This window comes from Podarcis bocagei (genome assembly GCF_964188305.1).
Source record: "Podarcis bocagei genome assembly, chromosome: 15".
In the NCBI taxonomy this organism is placed as follows: domain Eukaryota; kingdom Metazoa; phylum Chordata; class Lepidosauria; order Squamata; family Lacertidae; genus Podarcis; species Podarcis bocagei.
The window spans coordinates 40,525,971-40,552,121 of record NC_138141.1 but is presented as its reverse complement, the minus strand read 5'-3'; the positions used below and the strand labels follow the sequence as shown (position 1 = coordinate 40,552,121).

The 26,151-nt window shown below is 47.3% G+C and overlaps 1 protein-coding gene across 7 annotated transcripts in view; it reads left to right on the top strand.

Annotated features, from left to right (window-relative positions):
• The window catches only part of GGNBP2 (gametogenetin binding protein 2), a 32,226-nt gene extending 9,213 nt beyond the window's left edge, over positions 1-23,013 (top strand). For 4 of the 7 annotated variants that reach the window (XM_081172957.1, XM_081172959.1, XM_081172963.1 and 1 more), the window contains exons 3-15: positions 4,723-4,803; positions 6,343-6,596; positions 6,873-6,971; positions 8,562-8,687; positions 8,810-8,923; positions 12,713-12,922; positions 16,769-16,943; positions 17,217-17,411; positions 18,162-18,306; positions 19,902-20,027; positions 20,681-20,826; positions 21,622-21,864; positions 22,777-23,013. In XM_081172957.1, coding sequence (XP_081029083.1) covers positions 4,723-4,803; positions 6,343-6,596; positions 6,873-6,971; positions 8,562-8,687; positions 8,810-8,923; positions 12,713-12,922; positions 16,769-16,943; positions 17,217-17,411; positions 18,162-18,306; positions 19,902-20,027; positions 20,681-20,826; positions 21,622-21,864; positions 22,777-22,980 — 2,118 coding nt within the window. In that variant the 3' untranslated portion in view covers positions 22,981-23,013. The remainder of the gene's footprint in view (positions 1-4,722; positions 4,804-6,342; positions 6,597-6,872; positions 6,972-8,561; positions 8,688-8,809; positions 8,924-12,712; positions 12,923-16,768; positions 16,944-17,216; positions 17,412-18,161; positions 18,307-19,901; positions 20,028-20,680; positions 20,827-21,621; positions 21,865-22,776) is intronic. The other 3 variants (XM_081172958.1, XM_081172961.1, XM_081172960.1) reach the window with 3 other exon arrangements.
• Positions 23,014-26,151: the final 3,138 nt, after the last annotated feature.

Below are 26,151 nucleotides of genomic sequence, written 5' to 3'. Positions count from 1 at the left end.
TTCCACATAAGCCAGATATACAATAAACACACAAGCAGTGAATCTAGAGAGTAGTAGAAAAACAGCAATATATATATTTATTTTATTTTAAGAAACCAGATTACATGAGAAGCTCTGGGGACATAAAATGGTCTTTGACTTTGTGATGAAAAATGAAACCAAATAGGGAGAAGCAAATCTCTCCATTTCAGTTTCTTCTTCTTCCAGTCTTAAATTCAGCTCTCCAGAATTCCACATCAGTTTGAGGTTGTTTTTTTTTTAAGATGTTCATGAAAATGACTATGAAAATTCAACGTTTGCGTCTGAATTTCTAATGCACATGTCTTTGTATGCAGCTTTGCTGAATATTCCCATTTTTGCTAGCCGTTTCTCCCCCAAATACAATGTATTTTTGTACATTAATTTCACTAATATGTGCTTTTAAAAATGTACACCTGACCTACCATATGCATTTTTGTGCATATGACTTGGTTGGGGAACTGCATTGCAAAATTCGGTGAAGTGGTAAGTTGTGATGGATAGCTGAGTTGGTGCAAATTAGGTAGAGTCTCATTTAGATTCAAACCAGGTCGAATTTATCTCCCATCCCCTCAAGGTAGGCATCCGGGGGGGGGGGGGAATCTCCTTTGGAAGGTTGTTCCAACATCAAGGTGCCACTACTGAAATGGTTCTTCTCCCAGTTAACCACCCAGTGCACTTCAGAGGACAGTGGCACCACAGAGAGGAGAAGGCAATGAAAGTAGGAGACTCTAGTCCAGTTTGCTGCGTATGTGCCCAAGAGGCCTCTACTGCTCCTTCTAATTTGGACCTGGGATATTGGTTTGGTTTTGCTCCCATGAAACCACATTGCAGAACAAAGTGGCCGCAGTTTTGCTTCGAGAGCCAGTGTGGTATAGTGGTTAAGAGCGGTAGTCTCGTAATCTGGGGAACCGGGTTCGCGTCTCTGCTCCTCCACATGCAGCTGCTGGGTGACCTTGGGCCAGTCACACTCTCAGCCCCACTCACCTCACAGAGTGTTTGTTGTGGGGGAGGAAGGGAAAGGAGAATGTTAGCCGCTTTGAGACTCCTTAAAAGGGAGTGAAAGGCGGGATATCAAATCCAAACTCCTCCTCCTCCTCCTCCTCCTCCTCTTCTTCTTCTTCTTCTTCTTCTTCTTCTTCTTCTTCTTCTTCTTATGCTCAGTAAACCATGGTTTGCGGCTTACTGTGATGTGTGAACTTTGAGTGAAATAACTTGGGGTGCTGTGAAATCCAGAAGGACAAATGCTAAGAATATTTTTGCATGCTCATAATTGAGGCAGGGCTGTTTCGGATGTGGGCATGTGCTGTAGTGGCATGAAACCGTGCAGGGTGGTAATTAAAAGTGATATTTCACAGGGCAGGAGCTCAGACCTGCACACCAACTAGTTGTCACTGTTATGCCACAGTTGCGAAGCACATGGAATGCTGTCTGTGTAGGGTAACGTTTGGACCTCTTTGAACAACTGCCGAGCCAAAGTACACAGAGAAGAGAAAACGAAACAGAACTCATTTTTAGCTAGGCTGGTTTAACACTATCTATAGTTGCACAGAATAAAGAATTGTATAGTTGGAAGGGAACCAAGGGTCATCTAGTCCAACCCCTTGCAATGCAGGAATCACAACTGATTAATCCCTGACAGGTGACCATCAAACCACTGTTTAAAAACCTCCATTGAAGAGGAGCCCACCACCTTCTGAGTTAGTCCCTTCCCCTTTTGAACAGCTCTTACCATCCAAAAGTTCTCTTTAAGGTTGAATTGGAATCTCCTTTGTAGCAATCTGAATCCATTCATTTGGGTCTTCCCCTCTAGAGCAGCAGGAAACAAGCTTGCCCCATCATCCATGTGACAGCCTGTCAGATTTTTGAACGTGGCTATCGTGATTTTTGTTTGGAAAATGAAAATAACAAAAGCCAGGCCGCTTTGCTTTCACCTGTTACACCTCAAAGGGGCCACCAGACATTCCACTGAAGAGAAACGTGTTAAGGGTGTTAACTGAATTGCAGGTTTTTTATTTTTAAGTGCTCAAGCTTGAAGCTAGATCTTAACTTGGTGAAATCCCCCCCCCCAAAAGAACCCCCACATGCACCTTAATAAAAAGCACTTTGATTCTTTCTGGTTCTCTAGTTCTGGTTCTCAAGAGCCACCTGTGCAGAACCGGCTTTGGGATGTGTGTTTTCATTAATGCCACCCCCAACCCCAGTTCAGAAGTTCCTGGGGGTTTCCTTTGAAAGGTGATGGGGAAATGAAAGTGTGCCAGATCCATAACGCAGACGGTGTTACCATCCAAATTAAGGCAGAAGGGGGTGGAGGGTCCTTGGAAAAGGGAGACACAGTTGTACCTTCTTTGTTCAGGACTTCTGTAGTCCAAACTTCTGATATGCGGAAGCCTTCTTCACACACTCACTGCTGGAGTAGGATGCTTCTGCACACTCTTCCAGCTTGTGTTTGCCAAGAGCTCAAAAACGAGAGATTCTCAGGGGATGCCCGCTTCCGTGCCTCTCGAGGCAGACCTGCCAGCCCTTGTTGGGTGTAGATTTACCAAGTAGGAATCAAATCCGGAAGTGTCACAAAGCGCTGTGCCAATTAGTGTAAATCCGCAGGGTAGTCCTTGCTCCCAGCTGTCCCCCCCCCCCATGCAAGGCTACAGGAGTAGAAAACATTGTACCTTGGAGTCACTTGTTTTTAATTAATGCGCTCCTAAATTGGCACTTTGGGAGAATTGGCTTCTCCCCCACCATTAAGCTGTCACACATGCGTGATTCCCGCTCTGTAATTTTGTTGCTGTAATTAAGCCGTTGGATCACTTATTCTTGCGTGGCGTTTGGAGGCTGCTGACTACTTAGGAGTTGCACAAGCCCTTTGATAAGCAGAAGGACTGTAGCTTAGGGGGTAGAGCACCTGCTTTGCATGCAAAAGCTTCTGGGTTCAATCCCCAGCATCTCCAGGTAGGGCTAAGAAAAGACTCCCTTCCTGCAGCCCTGGAGAGCCACTGCCAGTCAGTGCTGACAGTACTGAGCTAGATGGACCAATGGTCTGTCTTGGTATAAGGCAGTTTCCATTGTTCCTGTTTAACTGGCTGGCTAAACCAGATGAGAGTAGCCGATGGGTCTCAAACCCTCGCTGAGTTAGGGACTTCCCCTGCATGCGAAGACAGGCTCTGGCTGATTGAGCGGATGAGACCAATAGTGGGTCCAACAGTCAAGACTGAAGGCAGTTTCTGCATGTGCTATAGCGGGAAGTGGGGGGCACATGGGGCTCATCCACCTGGGAAGGTAGCCCATCTAGGAGATGAAAAACTCTGCTCCTAAATCTCCGCTGCCTCATGGGACATCTTTGGGAGAAGAAAAGGCTAAGGAGTAAACCTTCCACAAATTGGGAGCAGAGTCCCTAAGACGGTTGGATGGGACTTTGTATGCCTCCTTCCGGCAACTCCTTCAGCCAAGGTGTGTCAGACATATTGCTTTGCTTCCCTTTGGACCACATCAGCAAGGCTAAGGGGGGTCTTACCATCTGGGCAGCCCAGGATCTCCATACATAGTGCCCAGGCTTGCACCCCAGAGAAGTCACTTTGGTGCTACAAATGCAGCAAAAACACAGCATGACGGATCTCCACAGCCACAGCAGCTGCTGTGATTCTCCAGCAGTTTGACTTCATCCTCACAGGCACGCTCCACTATCTTTCAAGACAGACGGATGCCAGTGTCCTTAATGCTGAACCGTGAGGACTGAACCTGGTTAGGAACAAGTTGCAGCGCAATCGGAGGGCATCTGCTTTGCATGCAGAAGGTCCCACCTTCTGTCCCCAGAGTTGACAAGGCTGAGAATGTCCCCAGTCTGTAACCCTGGAGAGCTGCCTCCAGTCAGTGTAGACCAGAGTTCTTTGGGTAGGACTACACCTCCCATCATCCTTAGCCAGTGTAGCCAATGATTGGGGATGATGGAAGCTGTGGTCCGACAGCACAACATCCTGAGCTAGATGGACCAGTGGGCTGACGCTGTGCAAGGCTGCTGCCTACCTTCCTAGGAGCATAAATGCTGTCCAGTGCAGCAGATCTCTCGACATGATGTAAAAATGATTACGAGTGAGGGGAGCTGCGTCTAAAGGATCTCTTGAAAGTGGGAACCAGGGACAGATCTACACGTGTCATTTATAATGTTAAAAATGCTTTGTTAAAATTGGACATCAGAGGGCGCCGCAGAGCAGCGAGCCACCGGCAATGTAAAACTGCTATTAAGCATTATAGAACATGTTTTTAAAAAGAAAACGTTTAGCAGGTCAGTGTAGATCCAGCCCAGGAGAAAGCTGGGTGCGTTTTGAAGTGCAGTAGACCCCTTCAGTTAGTGAGTTGGGATCTACCACAGGTTATGGCATGGTCCAAGATGGGTAGCAACAAGAGCACTACCACCAGCCAGGTATATGGTAACATATTAGGAAATGGGTCCCCAAATGCATGTTTGGCTAAAAGGTGGGTCCTGAGTCTGATAAGACTGCTGCAATATATGGTCGGACTTTGAAAATAACTTTCCTTAAAATCAAGATCATTGCTAAATGCACTATTCCATTTCATCTCAAGTTTTGGCATTTTCACACTGCTTACAACTTTTTCTGGGTTTTTTCCCCCTGCACCCCTCTGGTGGCATCTGGCTGGGTGTGTGACACCTGGAGGCCTCACTCCCGTGTCTTCTTTTTTTCCTTGCAGATGGTGATGGAGTTTCCTGATAACGTGCTTAACCTTGATGGGCATCAGAACAGTGGGGCGCAGTTAAAGCAGTTCATCCAGGTAGGTTGCTGCCATGCACCTTGAAAGCCGAGCACCAAAACATTCCCAGTAACGTGATTGCTCTTCTAAGATTGTTTCATTTTTGTTTAAATTGTGCATTCTTTTTTTGTTGCTTTATTGGACAAATGCCACGGCATGTTTAGTTGCTTTGACCGCAGCAGCAGAAAAAAACCACAAAACATTTCTACTGTGATTACGATTGTTATAACCGCAACACCAAAACAAAGATTAAGAAAAGAAAAATGTTTCTTTCACAATTGCAAACTTACTGTGTTACAATCAGGGGTGTAAAAAAAAATCTTAGCTTGTGCTGATATTTTTAAAAACCCTATCCATTCTTTATTTTTCTTACTTAACGTTGAATTGTCTTTAGCAGCATCTTTGTTTCTAACATTTTAAAAAAATAAGTTTAATCTCATGAAACATATCAAAACCACATGGAATATTAGAGAGCTAAAAGTTGCTCAGTGTAAGCAGAGGCCATACTTTCAGAAATTTGTTCCATCTATATCCTGCTGCTTTAGATTTTAAACAATAAATTAATTTTTGCATTAAAGCTGATTGCCATGGCTTATTTATGTAGTCACTGCATAGAGGTAATTTTTGGATTTTCCAGAGTTCCATTGGGAGAGGGATTGTTTGTTAAACCCCTCTAGGAATTGTAGCTCCACGAGAGGACAGGAATTGTTGTTGTTGTTTAGTCGTTTAGTCGTGTCCGACTCTTCGTGACCCCATGGACCAGAGCACGCCAGGCACTCCTGTCTTCCACTGCCTCCCGCAGTTTGGTCAGGCTCATGTTTGTAGCTTCGAGAGCACTGTCCAACCATCTCGTCCTCTGTCGTCCGGACAGGAATTAGGGGTCTCCTAACAACTCTCAGTGCCTGTAACAAACTACAGTCCCCAGAATCCTTTGGGTGAAGCAACAGCTGTTTAAAGTGAGATGATACTGCTTTAAATGTATCATGTGGATGGGGCCCATGTCTCTTTACAAAAGGTGTTTCAACTGATCACCCTTCTCTGAAACCCTTTTGCTAATGGCAGTGAGTTTTTAGCATGCAAATGAACAAAAAAAAAGCAGTTTGTGAGGCAGGAGTAAAAGATAAAAACAAACAGGTCAGTTAAATGCAGAACAATATACTGAATAAAGGCAGGATACAACAAAAAACACCTGTGCTCTTTTGTTTACTGTGGAGCCAAGGAGGTACATTTTTGAAGAGAGTGCAGCTTCAGTGTATAGAGTTCTGCATTGCAGTGTAGTGGTTAGTATCAGAGGGACCTGGCAGGCCAGGGTTCAAAATCCCCTGTTGACCATGAAGCTCAACTTGGTGACCTGGGGGTCAGTCACTCCCTCTCAGCCTGTCCTACCTCACTGGGTTGTTGTGAGGATGACAAGGAGATGCAGAAGGAACCAAAGCACGCCACCCTGAGCTGCTTGGAGGACAGGTGGGACAATATAAATGCAATAATGAAGCAGAATAAATTTAATCAGGCCTTTCCAAAAAGAGAGAAGAAGCAGCTCATTTCTCTTTTTCTCCCTAGCGGCACAGCATGCTCAAGCAGCAGGACCTGAATATTGCCATGATGGTGACATCGCGCGAAGTCTTGAGTGCTCTCTCTCAGCTTGTCCCCTGCGTTGGCTGCCGCCGGAGCGTGGAGCGCCTCTTCTCTCAGCTCGTGGAGTCGGGGAATCCTGCCCTCGAACCCCTCACCGTCGGGTCCAAGGGAGTCCTCTCTGTCACTCCGAGCTGCATGAGGGATGCGAAGAAGCTCTACACGCTGTTCTACGTGCACGGGTACGCTGAAGGGGGCAGTGTGGCGGTCACTAGTTTGTGGGCTGGCTTAGGGCTGAATCATAGAATTGGCAGGAGCTGGCTCCGAGCAATGGGAGCTCACCCCGTCGCGGGGATTCGAACCGCCGACCTTCTGATCGGCAAGTCCTAGGCTCTGTGGTTTAACCCACAGTGCCACCCACGTCCCTAATACTAATGCTAATGCTCAGCCGTAAATTAATTATGCAGCGGGCATCTGCAATATCTTCTATACCTCTCTGTGGCATTTTTTTTTTTAAGCTCCAAGTTAAATGAAATGATTGATGCGATTCCGAAAAGTAAGAAGAACAAGAGGTGCCAGCTGCACTCCTTGGACACGCACAAACCCAAGCCCTTGGGGTAAGTTCTTCAGAAGCAGCAGAAGCCAGAAAGGGGGCTCTTCCACGAGCAGGAGGGGTAGCACTTTCCCAGTCAAGGGGCTTTGTAAGGTGCTGGAAGCAGGGCAGCAAGGAAGGAGGGTGGAAGAAGCAGGGCAGCTGAAATGTGCAAGGTTTAACACACATTTTAAGAAGCATGCCCATACACGGATGCTCTGTTAAAGTACCCAGAATAGTTCTGGGACATCCTAAAAGCGCGGGTATGAAAAGCAAAGCAGTGTGTCTCATTATATTGTAGCTTTATGTTGTGAACCGCTCCACGGATGGAGGGCAATAATACATATTTAATTGATCATCCCACCAGGCGGCCCACCTTCCAGCTTTTGGAGGGCAATAATACAAATTTAATTGATTTAAATTTAATAGAAAGACAAGCCTAATCTGGTAGGCTGACTTGAGCTGTTTTGCTTACAAGTCATCCGAAATAAGAGTATAAAAAGAGCTCTGCTGAATCAGAGCAAAGCCTTGGGAAGAGTCCTGCTGGGGCCCATTTGGTCCTGCATCCTGTCTCCATAGTGGCCAACCAGATGCCTCTTCCGGGAAGCCCAAAGCAGGACTTGACTGCATCAGCTCACTCCTCCCTGGTTGCGATTTCCAGCAAGTGGTACTCTGAGGCATATGGCCTGGCACAGTGGAGACAGAGCGTAGCTGCCGAGGCTGTTGCAGCAGACCTCGAATAACAGGCTCATGGAAAAGTAGGTCTTTGGTCTGCTTCAAAAGTATCTTTTATTCAAATGGGCGTGGGCTTTTGTCTCCCCACCCCACCCCAAAATACTGCTATGATGCTAGATCAGCCTCCCACAACCTGGTGCTCTCAGACTGCAGTTCCTGGTGCTGGCTGGGGCAGGTGAGATTGGCAATCCCAAACTCTGTTGTCCTGGCTGGGGCTATTGGCAGCTGTCCTCCAAAACATCTGCAAGGCACCAAGTGTGTAAGGCTGCATTAGATCTTACGGTTTGCTCCTGGGTTGGAAGGAAATCATTCCATTCGATGTGGGGCTTTTAAATGAATGAGGTTCCTTTGCTTTCCCCCAGTCCCCAAGAGCTGGGGCAAACTTAACAACAACAATTATTATTATTTTATTTATACCCTGCTCATCTGGCTGGGTTGCCCCAGCCACTCGGGGCAGTTTCGAACAGATTAAAAACATAAAACATCAAATATTGAAAACTTCGCTATACAGGGCTGCCTTCAGGTGTCTGCTAGGAGGCCATTCCACAGGACGGGCGCCCCAACTGAGAAGGCCCTCTCCCCGGTGGTTATTATTATTATTATTATTTATTAGATTTATATAATGCCCTTCATAACAAGATCTCAGGGTGGTTCACAGAGTAAAAATACCAAGTTAAAAACACATATTGCAGTGAGGGAAATAGTAGAAGGCCCTTGGAGTTGGATCTCAGTGTCCGGGCTGGATGATGGGGGTTGAAGCCATTTAGGGCTTTCAGGGTCAGCAGTAGCAGCCCTTTGAATGGTGCTCCTAAGGGTCAGGAGAGTTGTTGTGCCCACTGACGTAGCCGCTAAATTCTTGTCTTAACACTGTGTGCTGCAGCGAAGGGAACGGTAGCGCCCTGAGTGCAGAGAAGTTAGGTGCAGATAAAAGAAGTAGTGAAGACGACAGGAAGGAGAGCAGGTGTAGGATCACTTTCTACTATGGACCTTTCCAAGGAGCAGCCAGGTAAAGGGAACCGGCGGCAGCTGGGCTCCGGGCGCGGCGTGTTCCCGTTGCCTCCAGCCCTCCACACTTGGGGCGGCTTCGTTCTGTTTTAACCCGTGCCGCTTTCCCCTCCTCCGCTGCAGGGGTTGCTGGATGGACGTGTGGGAGCTGATGTCTCAGGAGTGCAGAGATGAAGTAGTTTTAATCGACTCCAGCTGTCTGTTAGAAACATTAGAAACTTACCTCCGGAAACACAGGTGAGCGAATGGAAAAGTGTGTTTTCTTAGCGTGGCACTCGAGTTTCTTATCTCTCTCTGTCCAGCAAAGTTGCTCCAAAGGTGGGTTTTTGTTTTTTTAAAGAACGGCTTATATGCATGTGTGAAATCTCGGCCAGTTTCTGAAGCTCCTTAGAGTTCATGTAACATATTTTTGCGTCAGCAGCTAAGGAGCTTACGGGGCCCTTCCTGGAGGAGCACACTGCTGAGGGAGAGGGGGAAACGGGGCTCCCAAACAGCTTGAATATTTAGCTTTTGTACAAAGCTTGCACTGCTATACCATGTTGTATCAAGCATTTCCCTGTGGTACCATGTGGTGCAGTGGTTAGAGCATTAAACCAAGACCTAGGAGACCAGGGTTCAAATCCCCACTCAGCCCCAAAGCACTCACTGGGTTACCTCAGGCCTAGCTGTTCATTCTCAGCCTAATTTACCTCACAGGTTTGCTGTGAGGGGAAAATGGGGAGGAAGCGGAAGCATATGGGCCTTGAGCTCTCTGGGGGAAAGGTGGGCTGTAAATGTAATAAACAAATACTGCTTCTTGATATTGTACTTAATGTAAAAAGTCTGCAATGTTTTAAAAGGTGAGTTATGCACAAGCTCCAAATCAGCTTTAACTGTATAATCCAATTTTTCCCAGTACAGTGGTACCTTGGGTTAAGTACTTAATTCGTTCCGGAGGTCCGTTCTTAACCTGAAACTGTTCTTAACTTGAAGCACCACTTTAGCTAATGGGGCCTCCTGCTGCCGCTGCGCTGCCGGAGCATGATTTCTGTTCTGATCCTGAAGCAAAGTTCTTAACCTGAAGCACTATTTTTGGATTAGCAGAGTCTGTAACCTGAAGCGTATGTAACCTGAAGCGTATTTAACCCGAGGTACCACTGTATGTGGTTTGGATCCAGCCTGACAATAGTGGCGGCTTGGAAGCCCCCTAACAATTCTTCTGTTACATCTGGCACAGTCTGAGACTGGATGAGACCCCTGCTTAAAAGCATGCTGGGTGAAGAAGATGAGCAGAAGCCGGTCCCTGTAGGACCCAGATGCATTAAAACGACACACAGGGGGTTGTATCCGACATTAGTCCTGCTCAGATTATACCTATGAAAATTAATGGACATGCCGCAGCTTCACTCTCTTAATTCCAACAGGTTTTGCTCTAATTCAGTTGAATGCAACCCAGCTTTTGTGTGTGTCTGTTTTGCTTTGAGTTTTGTTTTGTTTTTTGCCAAAAAGGAGGTTTTTGAACAGTTAAGTGCTGTATAAATTCTTTCAAAGCAATAGGTAAGTTGTGTTTGTCGCAGTGAACAAAAAAGCAAAAACAAAAAAGATGCAGTGGCGCTGTTAATGCAGGTGCAAATTAAAATTTGGGATTATAGAAAGGGAAGAGGAGCGGTCTGTTTCACCCCAAATTCAAGATGCAGCCACATAGTGCAGGCGGGAGCTCCTGGTTCCTTCTGACTGGCAGCAACTGGGCAAAGAGTTCGCCCAGCCCTGTTGCCTTAACTGGACTATCTATTTTTTATTTTCTTACTAAACGAAAAGTTCAGTTAACATAGGCATTAGCAATTAGCTATAAACAATACAATTCGATTTTAATCACGTCTTCTAAAATATTTTGACATCCGTTTTGGTATCATGCTTTTGAATCTGGGAGCCAACTTTCACCACTGTATTTTCTGATTTTGGTTGGTCTGCAGCCATAGTTTCCTGGTTCAGCTGTAATGAGAAACCATGGTTTAATGGACACTTCCTGGTTTTTCCATTCCAGGAGTGGAGCAGGAGCCTAGGGGGCTCCATGTGGGCGCACGAAACTCCCTTGTTTCTTGGCTTCTCCAGCCAAGATTTGGCTTAGTCACAGTTGGCCCCTGCTTTGTCTGCGGAAGGCCCTCGGTTTAATTACCCCCACCTCCTGGTAGGGCAGGGAATGTCCCTTGCCCCAAACCATGGAGAGCTGCTGCCAGTTCTACAACTGGAGGTAACCAATTTATACCAGCTGCCTTTCAGAATTTTCAAGTTAAAGTGTCGTCCCAGGTACTTTTTGGGATCCCAATATGGATACAAGCATATACCGCATTTTTCGCCCTATAGGACACACTTTTCCCCCTCCAAAAATGAAGGGGAAATGTGTGTGCGTCCTATGGGGCGAATGCAGGCTTTCGCTGAAGCCTGGAGAGCGAGAGGCGTCGGTGCGCACCTTGCAAGGCTTGGGATGGCAGCCTGCAGCACAAAGCACGGGGCGTCCTCCGGAGGACGCTCCGTGCTTCGGGCAGATTGCCACAAGCCTTGCGTGCCCGGCGGGAGGTCCCACTGGGCGCGCAAGGCTTGGGACGGCAGCCTGTTCTGTGGGCTGGGGTCAGGGGAAGCTCGGGCTTCCCCCGCCCCAGCCCTGCGGCTGGGGGGGGGAAATAATTTTTTTTTATTCATCCCCCCCCCAAAAAAAACGAGGTGTGTCCTATGGACCAGTGCGCCTTATAGGGCGAAAAATACGGTAATAGTGATTTAGATAAGATTTCTTGAGACGTATACTTGGGCTCCCTAATTCAATCAAGTATGAGATGATGTATGCAGAATTATGTATACACATGAGGGAATATTGGGCGTGGACTAGCACTATAAAACACTGGCTGCGCTGCCATTTTCATTCCCAGCCTTTGAGTCCGCTTTCCAGTTTACTTAAGGACTCCTATAAATCCAGATGGCTCCAACTCATACCCAGCTAAATTAGATATTTTGGTATTGACTTGGAATTATTGTATAATTCTAGTGAGCAATATATTTATCACAATATCCAAATTAGATTAAGGGATATTGAAAAACAAAACATTGAGTCAGCTGTAAATAAAATCTGCTCCCCCAGGGTCTATGGTTTAAATACACCCAGTAACAGGATCACTTATATCTCAAAGTTAATAATTCCAGCCCAACGCAGGGCATTTATGTTGGCCCGACTGAATGTTTTCCCCTCAGCTTTTGTTAAGGGCAGATATTTATACATCCCTAGAAATGATAGACACTGCGGATGTTATTTGAATGTGCCGGACACTGTAGAACACGTTATTTTCTACTGTCTACTGTACAACCAGCTGCGTAAATGCGTGTTATCCGCCTTTTTGGGTAGTTTAACATCATGGTGCAATGAAAATATCAGATTCTACCTGTCTGATATTAATCTGGAGGTAACTGCAAGGGTGGCTAAGTCTCTGTCAATAGTATCTCTTGGAGTGGTAAATGGCACGGTTTAGCGGGAAGACAATGAAATGAAAAATTTATGTTACTATACAGTGGTACCTCGGGTTACATACGCTTCAGGTTACATACACTTCAGGTTACAGACTCCGCTAACCCAGAAATAGTGCTTCAGGTTAAGAACTTTGCTTCAGGATGAGAACAGAAATCGTGCCCTGGCGGTGCGGCAGCAGCAGGAGGCCCCATTAGCTAAAGTGGTGCTTCAGGTTAAGAAGAGTTTCAGGTTAAGAACGGACCTCCGGAACGAATTAAGTACTTAACCGGAGGTACCACTGTATATCTTGCCTGGCTGTTTCTTTGTATATATTTTAAAATTTGTGTATATTTTAAGATGGTCTATATCTGTAATGCCTAATAAAGGTTTGGAGAAAGAAAGCTGCTGCCAGTCAGTGTTGACAGTGCTGGCCTAGATGGCTGGACTACGCTGAATCCAGCTTCCTCTTTCCCTGTGTACAAATCCTTCATCCTCCAACCAGAGATAGGCCTTTACATAGATGACATGTCCTCTTTCCCCTTTGCAAACAGGTTTTGCACCGACTGCAAGAATAAAGTCCTGCGGGCTTACACCATCCTTATTGGCGAGCTGGACTGCAGCAAAGAGAAGGGCTACTGTGCCGCTCTCTACGAGGGGCTGCGCTGCTGTCCCCATGAGCGTCACATCCACGTGTGCTGCGAGACCGACTTCATCGCCCACCTCCTTGGCCGAGCCGAACCCGAGTTCGCAGGAGGGTATGAGTATGTAATTTGCTAGAGTGGGCTATCTAGCACTTTTGCTTCCTTTTGAAACATATTTTTTCCCCTTTTTACTGAATGTATATTTCAGATATATACATGTGGTATGCGTGCCTCTCTTCCATCTCTCTCTGCTGCATTGTTGACCCTTTTGCGGGGAGACAAGCTCACCTTCCTCTCGCAAGCGCTGCTTCCGAGTTACATGTGTGTATTTGCAGTGTCATCTGGGCCCTAACTTGGTGTGTTGACTTGCAGGCAAACCTCTAGCTTTGTTTATTTGCATCTATTTTTAACCAGCCCTTCGCCTTGCGGTCCCAGGGCTGCTTATACACACAGCTCAGCGCAATTAAAACATGCGCCCTGGCTGTCCGGCCACAGCTAAGCTGGAGTCAAGGTCCTTGTATTAATTTACAAAGCCCTAATCAAGTTGCCTTGCCCAAACTCTTGATCGTGGAGATCACCTTCAGGAGTGTTGCTGGTCATCCCCCCAAGTTGGAAAGGCTCATCTGACATGGGACACAAAACTGAAACTGTTCATTGCCGCCAGGCTTATGCGGACAACTAGGATAAAACGTTTTCCGCAACAGTCAGCTGGTGGTATTAATTTTTGCATAGTTTTTCTTAGTTGCATTACAATTGTTGCACATCACATACATGTTTCTAAATGAAACTGCAATACCCCAGTATTCTTATAGATAGATAGAGGTACAGTACTTAACGCATGAAATGGGAAGGATATTCTGATCTCCCCACCCCTAAAGGCCCGTGCAAGAAATGTGTACGATGAGCCCAGATGCGCCTTTGGGTAGTTTTTAAAATGGTTGTCTGCTTGCTGACTGACGAAATAGGAGTTTGCTAGATGAGGCCAGTGGCCCATCTAGCCCAGCAACCTGTTTTCACAGCAGCTAACCGGGCGCCCAAATGGGAATCTCAAACGCAGGACCCAAATGCATGTGCCTGCTCCCCTTCTGTGATTTCCATCAACTGGTATTCAAAAGAATTACTGCCTCCAGTTTTACTTAGGAATATTGACATGCTGCACAAAACTAGCTCCAGGGGGGTTATTATTTGTTATGGTATGTATTTTTGTGTTTTTATATTGTAAATAGCCCTGTGATCTTTGGATGAAGGGCAGTCTAGAAATTTAATAAATAATATTATAGGTCTACAACCACAGATTCTCTCTCTCAAAATATAATTGGACAGCTCCTCCTGTCATACCTCTTGTTCCCTTACGTTAAAACAAGTGTTATTTGTACCCCCGCTTTAAAAAGAAAGAAAGAAATGGTGTGGAATGCCTTTCTGTCGTTTTCCCTGCAGCAGGGAAATAGATCTAGCAGAAGGCATTATTTCATCCTCCTCTAATCGTTAAGTTGAGCAAGTGAATTCCACATTTCCACCCCCCTCCATGCTTGCTTGCAACTAGGTTAGGAGTGCAAGAAGAGAAGTTTTTAAATTACATTTTTTGAGCTTAGGTGCACTTGGGATAGCTTTAGCTGTCAGCTAATGAGTGTGCATGCCTCTCTCAGCTGGTTGCTGGGCAGTTTTCTCTTTGCAAAGCGGCTTCAGCAATTGCGGTTGTGAATTGGTTGCTGTGATTTCCTCCACATGCTGGGTTGCAAGAACAGGAAACCCAAAGTATTTCTGTGTGTGCTCTGAGAACGTGTAGAAACCTAAGCCAAGCAATTTGCAAGCGGGGTTCTCCTCTGCATAGGTGACGGTGCAATGAATGCCATTTTTTATCTGTGTGTGTTTTCTGGCATCTTAACCTGCATGTGGCATAAACTTCATTACAACTAGATGAGGCTACTCAAATACCTTTCCGGGCTCCAGTTTATCTCCACTCAGCTGTGTGGCTCTTTGCAAGACCTGGCAGCTGGCTGGCCATCGGCGCTTTTGCAGAGATTTCCAAAGCCTCCACAGATTGCCAGGGCTTCAAAATGCTGCACACAGCTCTCTGCAAGCCGTTACGTCAGGCGATTGACAGCTCTGCAGACCTGCACACATGTCAAAAAGTAGCCTGTAGGGGTGGGGGAGATAAAACAGGGATGTGGGGGCTGGTTGACTGCTTAACGGGCGCTGAATTGCACCTTGATGAACAGGTGTACCCACAATTGATTTGCTTGGGCGTAACTCCCAAAGACGGACGCGGGTGGCGCTGTGGTTTAAACCACAGAGCCTAGGACTTGCCGATCAGAAGGTTGGCGGTTCGAATCCCCGTGACGGGGTGAGCTCCCGTTGCTCGGTCCCTGCTCCTGCCAACCTAGCAGTTCAAAAGCACGTCAAAGTGCAAGTAGATAAATAGGTACTGCTCCAGCGGGAAGGTAAACGGCGTTTCCGTGCGCTGCTCTGGTTTGCCAGAAGCAGCTTAGTCATGCTGGCCACATGACCCGGAAGCTGTCCGCTGGCTCCCTCGGCCAATAAAGTGAGATGAGCGCTGCAACCCCAGTCGGCGACGACTTGGACCTAATGGTCAGGGGTCCCTTTACCTTTACCTTTAACTCCCAAAGACACAAAACATCTGTGGTTGTAGTCTTTGTCTGCAATTCACAGTGCTGTTTGATCTGCACGTTATAAGAATTTAGGCTTTAAGACAAAGACCCTGCCCATTTGGTCTGTGAGGCTGTTTAGGCCAGGCCAGGCCCACCCCGCCCTACACCTGATACCATATGATGCCAGATGTAGGGACCCTCAGTCAAAGCCTCATGCACCGGCAGCCACCTGGTTGTAGAGGCTTGCGCAGCACTGTGGTGTCAGATGCGTGAGTCAAAGGTGGCCTGTGGAACATCCCATATCCCTCTTTGGAGGTGCTTCGGAGACACTGTCCACCACCACCCCATTTCCATGCCGCATCACAATCTGTTTTCGTTTTAAAGTCTCCGTCATTTTCAAAAGCAGCCTGCCATGTGACATTGGAGAACCACTTGCTGTTTTGAGAGGCAGACAACTGAGGCACAGCCCTGCTGGGCACACTAAGCGGATGGTGTAGTCCCTCGGATCTAAGACTTGTATCAAGAATGCAAAGGGAGGGCCAGGTCTCACTCTGATGCTTGGAATGACAAACCCTGCACTATTCGAGTACTTGGCTCTTTACAGTTTTAATTCTGATTGGTACAGATGCTTTTTTTTAATGGTTCTCTATATTATTACTATTACACACCCCTAAATCTGGTGCTTTCTCCACCACCAAAGATCGTAAGCGCATCAAAAGAGCCCTTGATCAGACCCAAAGCTTGCTGTTCTCAGAGAGGCCAACCAGTCAGATATCTGCATCACTCCCAGTTCTAATCCAAAATACAGCGGCGGCAAAGAAGTCGCTCCCGTGTGTGTCTTACGTAGAAAAAAAACCATGGGACTGATTGGACTCTGTGAAATTCATCCTCACTGGGAAGGCTCCCACTCCAACTCTACCTATGAGGCCAGCATAGCTCCTGGAACAGATAAGAGAGGAATCAGGACTGCTTTGAGAACATCCCTGCCTTAGACCATGTCAGAATCATAAGTTGGTTCTGAGCATGCTCAGAGCTGTTTCTTTGAAGGCCAGAGCTGGTATTCAGGAACGTACCACCTTTGACGCTGGAGGTAGGGCATAGCCACCGCGACTAGTAGCCGTGAGTTAAAAGTATTTAGAGGCAGCTTTTAAAAAGCATTTTGCAACAAGAGCAATATAACTGGCCCCCTGGTAGCCGTCCTGAGGTTTTACACTGGTAAATAAACCTCTGGTCCTTTCCCCTGTTCCAAAAATGGCTTCTAAAGCAGACTTGAGTTGCAGGAGATCTGCCCAAGGCTGGCAGATCGGGAGGAACCCCCCCACCATTAACAACTCTCGTTAACCCTTTAACCCTCCAGGCGAAGGGAGAGACATGCAAAGACAATCGACATCGCCCAAGAGGAGGTCCTGACTTGCTTGGGGATCCATCTTTACGAACGGCTGCACCGCATCTGGCAGAAGCTGAGGGCGGAGGAGCAGACTTGGCAGATGCTGTTCTACCTTGGCGTTGATGCTTTGCGCAAAAGTTTCGAGGTACTGAGAAAGACAGGGTGGATTTTCCCCACTTGCCTGCAACTAAGGTTTTAAGAGCTGTTGGAGAAGACTCAAATTCAAAAGTTGAGCGTATAATGTGTGGGGCGGAGAGAGAGAGAGAGAGTGAGAGAGAGCGCGTTGCTGCATTTTGGGCTGAGAAGATGTCATAATAGTTGCTTTGGGGAAAGAAAGTCTTAAAAGAAAACCAAGTCTCCCTTTGGCTCCCAGGCTCATGCAACTAAGAATTTCCTCCTCTCTTTCTTTCCTGCACAGATGGCCGTGGAAAGAGTCCAGGGCATCAGCCGGCTGGAGCAGCTCTGCGAGGAGTTCTCCGAAGAGGAGCGGGTGCGAGAGCTCAAGCAGGAGAAGAAGCGCCAGAAGCGCAAGAACCGGAGAAAAAATAAGTGTGCGTGCGAGATCCCCGCTCCCTTGCAAGGGGTGGAGGAGAAGGAGAGGAGCCAGGAGAAGGTAAGTGCTGGCCTTCCAACTTTGTACGTCCACTCCTTGGGTCCGGAAAGGAACCCGCAACCCACGCCGTTGTTTCAGAAGGGTTATATGAGATCTGAAGGGCACCGCAGCCAGCAACCTGCTGCATTTTGGACCCCTTGAAGATTCCGTGTCATCTTCAAGGGCAGCCCCACGTAGAGCCCAGTGCAGTAATCCAGCCTGGAATTTACCAGAGCATGGAGTACAGAAGCCAAGTCAGTTCTGCCTAACAGGGGCTGTAGCTAGCGAACCAGCCATAGCTGGAAAAAGGCGCTCCTAGCCCCCAAGGTCACCTCAGCCTTCAGCAACAGTGTTGGATCTAGAGGGCACCAGGTTGGCAAACACTGCTGTTGCAGCAGATCTGTCTTAACAGACATAGGGATCTCTAATTCTCAAAATGTTTCAAAATATGCTGCTACAGTATATTTTTGTGTTCTGAGATTTATACTGTAGTTTTTCATTTAATATTGCAGTGCTTTGTAATTCTCAGTTTCTTTGTTTGCTGTATTTCATCACTGTTTGGTAAACTGCTTAGAGACTGCCTCTAAATTTCAAGCGGTATGTAAATACCTTATAAACAAATAAACCACCAGGCCTCCCTGTGGTGAGAAAAGGAATTCCTCAAATGACATTTTTAATTTGGTTGCACAGGCTTGTCGCTGGTTGAGTCCAGGCCCGTCTCTTGCCCTCTGTCCTTCAGTTGGCCTCCATGTTTTCCCTCTCGTCCTCCAGGAAAACTTCTTGGAAAGCGGTTGCAAAGCCTGCGGCAGCACAGAGGAGAGAGACAGCTGCATCGAGGTCATTGTGACCAACGAAAACACTTCCTGCACTTGTCCCACTGCAGGCACTTTACTGGGTTCACCCAAAATAAAGAAAGGTATGTTGTTTGAATTTGGTGGGATTCGTCTTGGGGAAAAACCCCCTCAAGCAGTAAAACTTCAGCACTGTTCCTCTTGATCCTCAGCTCTGATGCATTTTGAGCTGGTCTGCGCTCTTTAGGGAACCCTTCTACACTGAAATATGGAAACGAATGTTTTGCAGCACGCTGTGGGTTAAACCACAGAGCCTAGGACTTGCCGATCAGAAGGTTGGCGGTTCGAATCCCCGCGACGGGGTGAGCTCCCGTTGCTCAGTCCAGCTCCTGCCAACCTAGAAGTTCAAAAGCACGTCAAAGTGCAAGTAGATAAATAGGTACCACTCCGGCGGGAAGGTAAACGACATTTCCATGCACTGCTCTGGTTCGCCAGAAGCGGCTTAGTCATGCTGGCCACATGACCCGGAAGCTGTACGCCGGCTCCCTCGGCCAATAAAGCAAGATGAGTGCCGCAAGCCCAGAGTCGGTCACGACTGGACCTAATGGTCAGGGGTCCCTTTACCTTTATGCTTACTAGGGGCTGCTCACCAACCCACCAGTCCTTCCCTCACAACTCTCCCTCCACAGCTCACACCAAACCCCCACCACCACCTTCCCTTGCAAGCAAGCCACTCTGAATTGCCTCCCACCCCCCTCCTTTAAATGTCATTCCTCAGCAGCTCACCTGGTCTGTCCAACACGTGCCCCACTTGCTTCCTTGCCCGCCAGCCATTCTGTCATCATGCTGCAGTTAGCACGGCCACCTACTGGCAGATCAGAGAACTACAACATGATACTTACAGAAATAAGAGTACAGTGGTACCTTGGTTCCCGAACGGCTTAGTTGTCGAACAAATCGGCTCCCGAATGCCGCAAAGCTGGAAGCAAGTGTTCTGGTTTGCGAATTTTTTTTTGGAAGCCGAACATCCAATGCAGCTTCCACTTGAGTGCATGAAGCTCCTGCAGCCAATCGGAAGCCCCACCTTGGTTTTCAAACGGTTTCGGGTGTCGAACGGACTCCTGGAATGGATTAAGATCGAGAACCAAGGTACCACTGTACATACAAAGTGAACTGAAAACACTCTGTGTGTTGTATGCTACCTCCAGCACATGCCCTTTAAAACACCTCATTTAAAGTACCATAGTCATTTATAAAGTTTGCAACAGATCCATTCCTTGATCTAGACCAGGATTCCAAAATGCTTTGTGTAAGACTAGATGATGATGATGATGATTACTACTACTACTACTACTACTACTACTACTACTATTAGTAGTATTCTCTTGTACCCCATCCCTCTGGCTGGGTTGCCCCAGCCACTCCAGGCAGCTTCCAACTGTGTATGAAGGAACACACCCCAAAATTCAAAAGTTTCCTGAATCAGGGCTGCCTTCAGATGTCTGCAGTATGAGGGATTAGCTCTACTAAAATATAGGAGGGCATGATATTTTTCAAAAGTGTAGTGTTTTTCTTCAGAACTATTGTTCTTACTGGTATACAGATGTAAAAAAATAAAACAATATCCACAGAATACTCTCAGCCTTGATGCTACACAATGTGTTTTTGCTCTGCTGAGCAATCCCCTTTTTCCCTTCCTCTCTCTGTTCCTCCCTTCTAGGTTTATCTGCACATTGCAATGGCAGCGATTGTGGCTACTCCTCCAGCATGGAGGGCAGCGAAACGGGGTCGCGGGAGGGCTCGGACATCGCTTGCACCGAAGGGATTTGCAACCACGACGAAAACGGTAGGTCTGGTGCAAAACGGCGTGGGGCAGGGGGGTAGGATATACCTGCGGCCCCCCTGAGGCCATGGGACTCCGACTCCCATCAGCCCTGGCTGGGCAGGGACCGGAGGCAAAAGCAAGCAGAGCAATGCATGTAAACTTTGTAGAGTAGCTTCCCTCCCCCTCTTTCTTTTTTCCTTTTTTCTTCTGTGATGGAACTCCTATTTGGGGACTTCCCTGGCTTTTTCTGGCCTACATAGGACCACTTTGGATAGTTAGCCTTGGTGAAGACTTGACGTTTTCATCCGCAAAAAAGTTTTTGAGTTTCTGCTGAAATGAGGCCGCATTTTAATGTTGTATTTTAATCCTATTTTTCAAGTTGTATTTTAATCAATTGTTTTTATATTTGGTGTTAGCCGCCCTGAGCCCGGTCTTGGCTGGGGAGGGCGGGGTGTAAATAAAATTTATTATTGTTATTATTCTACACACATGCACACCCCCCTCTCGACCATCCAGGCAAGCCAAGAGGAGAGGCAAGCATTGAGTGAGGGTGCAGAGTGGGGCCTGCGTGTCTCCTGGGAACAGCCCCATGGGCCAGAGAGGAAGCGATCTGGAGGGTTGTGCTTGGCCCAGGGTTTCTCTTTCATTAAAGTGGACCACCTTCTGCCTGGCAGGTGATGACCCCTGCCTCCATCGCTGCGAGGACAAGGAGGAGGACGGGGACAGCTGTGTGGAGTGCTGGGCAAATTCGGAAGACAACAACATGAAAGGCAAGAGCAAGAAGAAGAAGAAGAAAAGCAAGAAGGGCGAGGCCGAACACGTAAGTCTGAGCTTTTCTCAGGGAGTCTGCTCTGGAAGGCCACCTGCTGCTTCCGCAGCCCAATGTCATCTAGGGGAAGCCAAACCAAATCCAATGAATGCATTTGCATTTCGTCACATTTTTCTCCCGCTTTCCCTCCAAGGAGCTCAAGGTGACATACGTCCTTCTCCCCCACCCCATTTAATTCCCATCACAACCCTGCGAGGTGCAGGTTAGGCTGAAAATGAGCAACCTGCCCCCAAGGCCCCCAGCAAGCTTCATGCCATAACCAGGTTGCCCTTCCCCTCCCCTGCTCCTGCCCCATTTCGGTGAGTGGCAGCAGAGCCGCTGCCAGGAGGGTGACTCCACGCGCATCGCCAGTTGCTCCTAATTTGGGTGCAGGTATAAATGAGTAAGGGATGCGGGTGGCGCTGTGGGTTAAACCACAGAGCCTAGGACTTGCCAGTCAGAAGGTCGGCGGTTCAAATCCCCGCGACGGACTGAGCTCCCGTTGTTCGGTCCCTGCTCCTGCCAACCTAGCAGTTTGAAAGCACGTCAAAGTGCAAGTAGATAAACCGCTCTGGCGGGAAGGTAAACGGTGTTTCCGTGCACTGCTCTGGTTCGCCAGAAGCGGCTTAGTCATGCTGGCCACATGACCCGGAAGCTATACGCCGGCTCCCTCGGCCAATAAAGCGAGATATGCGCCGCAACCCCAGAGTTGTCCGCGACTGGACCTAATGGTCAGGGGTCCCTTTACCTTTACCTATAAATGAGTAACCCTCCCTTCCTTCCCTGGACACGGGTTTCCGGCTTCAGATCCAAAAGCTGAGCAACTGCGCCGTAGACCCGAGTAGCCACGAGAGCTCCGGCAACGCCACACACATGGAGTTCCACCGGGACAAGACCAAAGACCCACACACCGACACCTGCTGCCGCGCAGAGAAGGGCGGGCAGCCGTGGTTGGAGCACAGGAAAACGGCGCTGTCGTGCGCAGAACTTCCAGAGGCAGCCTCCGCTCCAGATTCTGGGAAAGGTGCCAAGAGCTTGGTGGAACTCCTCGTAAGTAGCCGGAGAGGCTTCCTTTTCTGGGTGGATGGGGGTGCCGAGAGGGCTGCGTTGGTTTGCCTCTTAGCTGCCGAGCCGTCCTCAAAGCTTTGGCTGCTGAAGTGTTGAGCCTTAAGCAACTTGGGCTAGCTAAAATGCCAAGGGGTGGGAGACGTCCAGCCCGGGGGCCGAATGCAGCCCGTCAGGCCTCCCCAGTTGGCCCACCAGGCTGTTTTGCGAGAACCGCACCCTTACCTGATGATCCTCCAAGTGAGCTTCTGGTTGTTTGGTGAAGCAAAGCACACTCCCAGTGCCCATGGACCAGCGGTTTAGACCGTGGCGAGTTTCCTAGGCCCAGCCACCAGCTCCTCAAATATCGGCTCTGTATTTTGAATAAGAATATAAGACAAGCCTGCCGGGTCAGGCCAGTGGCCCATCTAGTTCCAGCGTCCTTTGTCCTCACAGTGGCCAAGCAGATGGCCAGTCGCTATCGATAGCCCTCTCCTTCTCCATGAATTTGTCCCATCTTCTTTTGAAGCCACCCAAGTTGTTGGCTCTCACTGCCTCCGGGGGAGTGAATTCTGTAGTTTAACTATGCACTGCTTGAGAAACAATTTTATCTGTCCTAAGCCTTCCAACATTCATCTGAAGAAGGTGGTGGGGCTTTCCTTCTCTGGGGGTTTCTAACCAGAGGTCAGGTGGCAATCTGTCAGGGATTCTGTAGATAATGATTCCTGCATTGGATCAGATTACCCTGGGGGGGGGGGATCCCTTCTGACTCTACCTTTCTGTTACTTTTAGCGGGTCCACTCTGAATAGGACTAACATAGAATGCCACCTGTTAAGTTTAAGAAACGGGCAGAAAGTAGGGTTGAGATCTGCATGTCCTTTTTTTCATCTTCCTCCACCACCTCTTCTCATTTGCAGGATGAATCCGAATGCACTTCCGACGAGGAAATCTTCATCTCGCAAGACGAGATCCAGTCGTTCATGGCGAACAACAAGTCTTTCTACAGCAATAGAGAGCAGTACCGCCAGCACCTGAAGGAGAAATTTAACAAATACTGCCGCTTGAACGATCACAGGAGGCCAGTTTGTAGCGGCTGGCTGACGACAGCCGGAGCGAACTAAACCCAATAAAATTAGCTCTGTCTTTCAATGAAATCTTTCGAGACGACTACTGCGCCTTTTCTGTCTTCGAAAACAAAACACTTTCTTTAGCAACTAAACAAAAATCTTACCTTTAAAAAATCAATGTGGCTTTCTGTTTCCTTTCGTTCTTTTTCTCTCTCTGATGTCCCCACTCCTGTGCAGGAGGCTGGTGGAGGTGATAACTTTTAATTTTGGGTTTCTTCCCCCTCCCACCCCTCCTGGCACCCCGTTTCAGGCTTGGATCTTTAGTTTTGGCTAGATTGAGGCAAGCCCTTAGACCTTCATAATTTAAGCCATTTCTGTCTCTCTGTCTCTCTCTTTCTCTCTGTCTTTTCATTCAATGTTTCTCTTAACTGTGACACTTAACAAACAGACAAAAAAAAGCAACTTAGTGGCAAAAGTAATGTTGTACTTATAATTCTGTACAGAAATGACAATGAACTCAATATAAAGATTTTACAAAGTAGACATCCATTTGCAAAAAGAGGAAAAAATGTTCTGGATGTAATATGTTGAAGCGCAATGTGCAAAATTTAAAAATAAAGAATATTTATTAATATGCATAGTAAAATCAAACAAAAAAAGGTGTGCATGTTTCTACTCCTTGCGGTGAAAGAGTGCTGAAATGTCTCCAGAGCCAGGCATGTTTTCCCTATGTTAGAAGACGGCTGGGAAATCTGTAGCTGACCAGTTGGTGCTGGACTACAACTCCCACCATTCCTCTCTGCTGGCTGGGGCTGATGGGAGTTGGAGTCCAACAGCATCTGGAGGGCCACTGGTTAATCACCCCTACGTTGGGACTACTATTTGTAGTTGATTTTTTTGTTTATATCCCACTCTTAGAGCAGCTCACAACCATTCACTTCTAAGCCCCCCCCCATCTGCACAACAGTCATGGCTCCCCCCTGAGAATACTGGGAACCGTAGTTTCATACAGGTGCTGAGAATTGTTAGGGCCCCTATTTCCCCTGCAGAACTACAATTCCCTGAGTTCCCTGGAAGGATTGACTGTTAAACCACTCTTGAATATTGTAGCTCTGTGAGGGTCTCCTAACAACTCCCAGAACCCTTAGCAAACTACAGCTCTCAGGATTCTCTGGGGGAAGCTATGGCTGCTTAAAGGGGCATGGTACTGCTTTGAATATAGAGCGCAGATGGCAGCAGATTGTGAACCCACTGGATGCCAAATGGGATGTGATACAAGACAATACACTACCAAACCCTCATTCCACAAGAGGGTAGCAAAGGCGATTAGGCAAATTCACGGAGGATAAAGCTACTAATAGCTGCATTCTACTTCCAGTATCGGCTCTGAATACCAGGGGAACCAGAGAGGGAGAGAGCCTTGTACGATGGCTTGAGCTCCTTGGAAAGAAAGGTGAGAAAAAATTGAAGTAAACTGAAAACAAATCTTATTATATAACGTGCTTGCTGGAATTGCCATGGCCCAGGTGGGTGGCCATCAAAACTGGCTAATGGATTTAAACACCAACTCTTGGGTTGACAGTTCTCCTGACTTAAGGGTGTGGGGTTTTTTTGCTGCTTTTTAATGTATCGTTAGTCCAACTGTACCCCAGTGGTGGAGCATCTACTCTGCATGAATGAAAGTCCAAGATCTCAGGCATCTCCCGGTAGGGCTGGCAAAGATCACAGTCACGCTCACCAGTTTGTGGGAACATTGTGGAGCTGGCTAAGACCACTGCTCTGACGAAACCTCTTCTATCCATGTTATGCTATCGATCTTCTGAACTAGTGAGGCTCCCACAATCCCCGACCGTTCCCCTGGTGATTTGCGGCGTCCCGTGGCACAAATCGAACTACCGCTCTGAACTTCTTTGCACGGTTGCAAAACGGGTGCTTTTCCAATGGAGTTGGATTGCTTAAAACATCGAGCGAAGAGCTCTGCATTTCACATAAGCAGTGAGTCGAGTGGCCCTTTCAGCAAAAAAATGGGCAGCTTCATCTGGAATGGCAGGTGATGAAGCCAGTATTAGATTTATCATGATAGGACTTGGGGATGTTGGAAGTCTTTAGGTGAATAAATTCCCTTTTACACACACCCTTCTCCGCCTCTGAAAAGGTTTTGACACACCTGTTATAAAAGACACAAAAGAAAACTTGCACCTCTAAACTCATCAGGATTGGTGCCCTCCCCCCAAAAGAGAAGGGGATCCTTGTTTGCAAAAGAAAAGAAAAACACCAATCCCTGTATTTTTAAAAGAGGGCAGCCTATGCCTTCACCACTCCAAGAAACACATAGCCCTGTCTAATGTCTAATAAGGTGCGCACACGTTCCAGAGCCACAGGCTGTTAAACTAACGGGGACTGCTCCTGTTGGACAGATGCACTGCAACAATTTGTTGCAAGTCTCATTTCCTTTAAGTGCAAATCTCCATGTGAGCTTTTACCACAAATACTTTTATTGGATAGGTGCATAAACCTCATTTCAAACAAACCGCTTCTCAAAAGCAAGAATGCACACTGGTGAATTGCAGTACAATTTAAAACCCTTAGTTAAAAATGGCCTTTTTGTTATGTTTAAATCAGTAGGATGCACTATCAAGAAAGCTGAGCAAATTAACATGACCCTATAGACCAAAACCCCAGTAACAGCCACTGGCTACCCATTTAAAAGCAGCCTCAAAGAGGGAGGTCTTTAAGGACCATTTAAAGGCATCCATGGACCGTTTAACAAATTGAAGGACATCGTCCTCTTTCTACACTCCTCTTGATGGAAACATGCAGATGGGGACAGATATACCCCTGCTTTAAGCCGTTTACATACCGTCTTCTCTCTTTAGCAACGAAATGTCTGATTACCGGAACGACGTCTGAGTACATCACAAGTGGACTCTTTGTTACTGCATCTGGAATTGTTTTTAAGATAAAACCTATTTTGGAAAGAAACTACTTTTGCCATTTTTATGGGCGTTTATTGTTTACAGATACTGTAGTTGCCTTGGTGATATTGTGACAATTGCAATAGTCAATATATCACCACCCTGTTCATTGTTTTACTATATTATTATATTATGAGAGGTAGCGACTAGCCCAAAGTCACCTAGTGAGCTTCATGGCTGAGTGGGGATTTTAACCCTGGTTTCCCAGGTCCTAGTCCAACACTCTAACCACTGCACCACACTGAGTTTA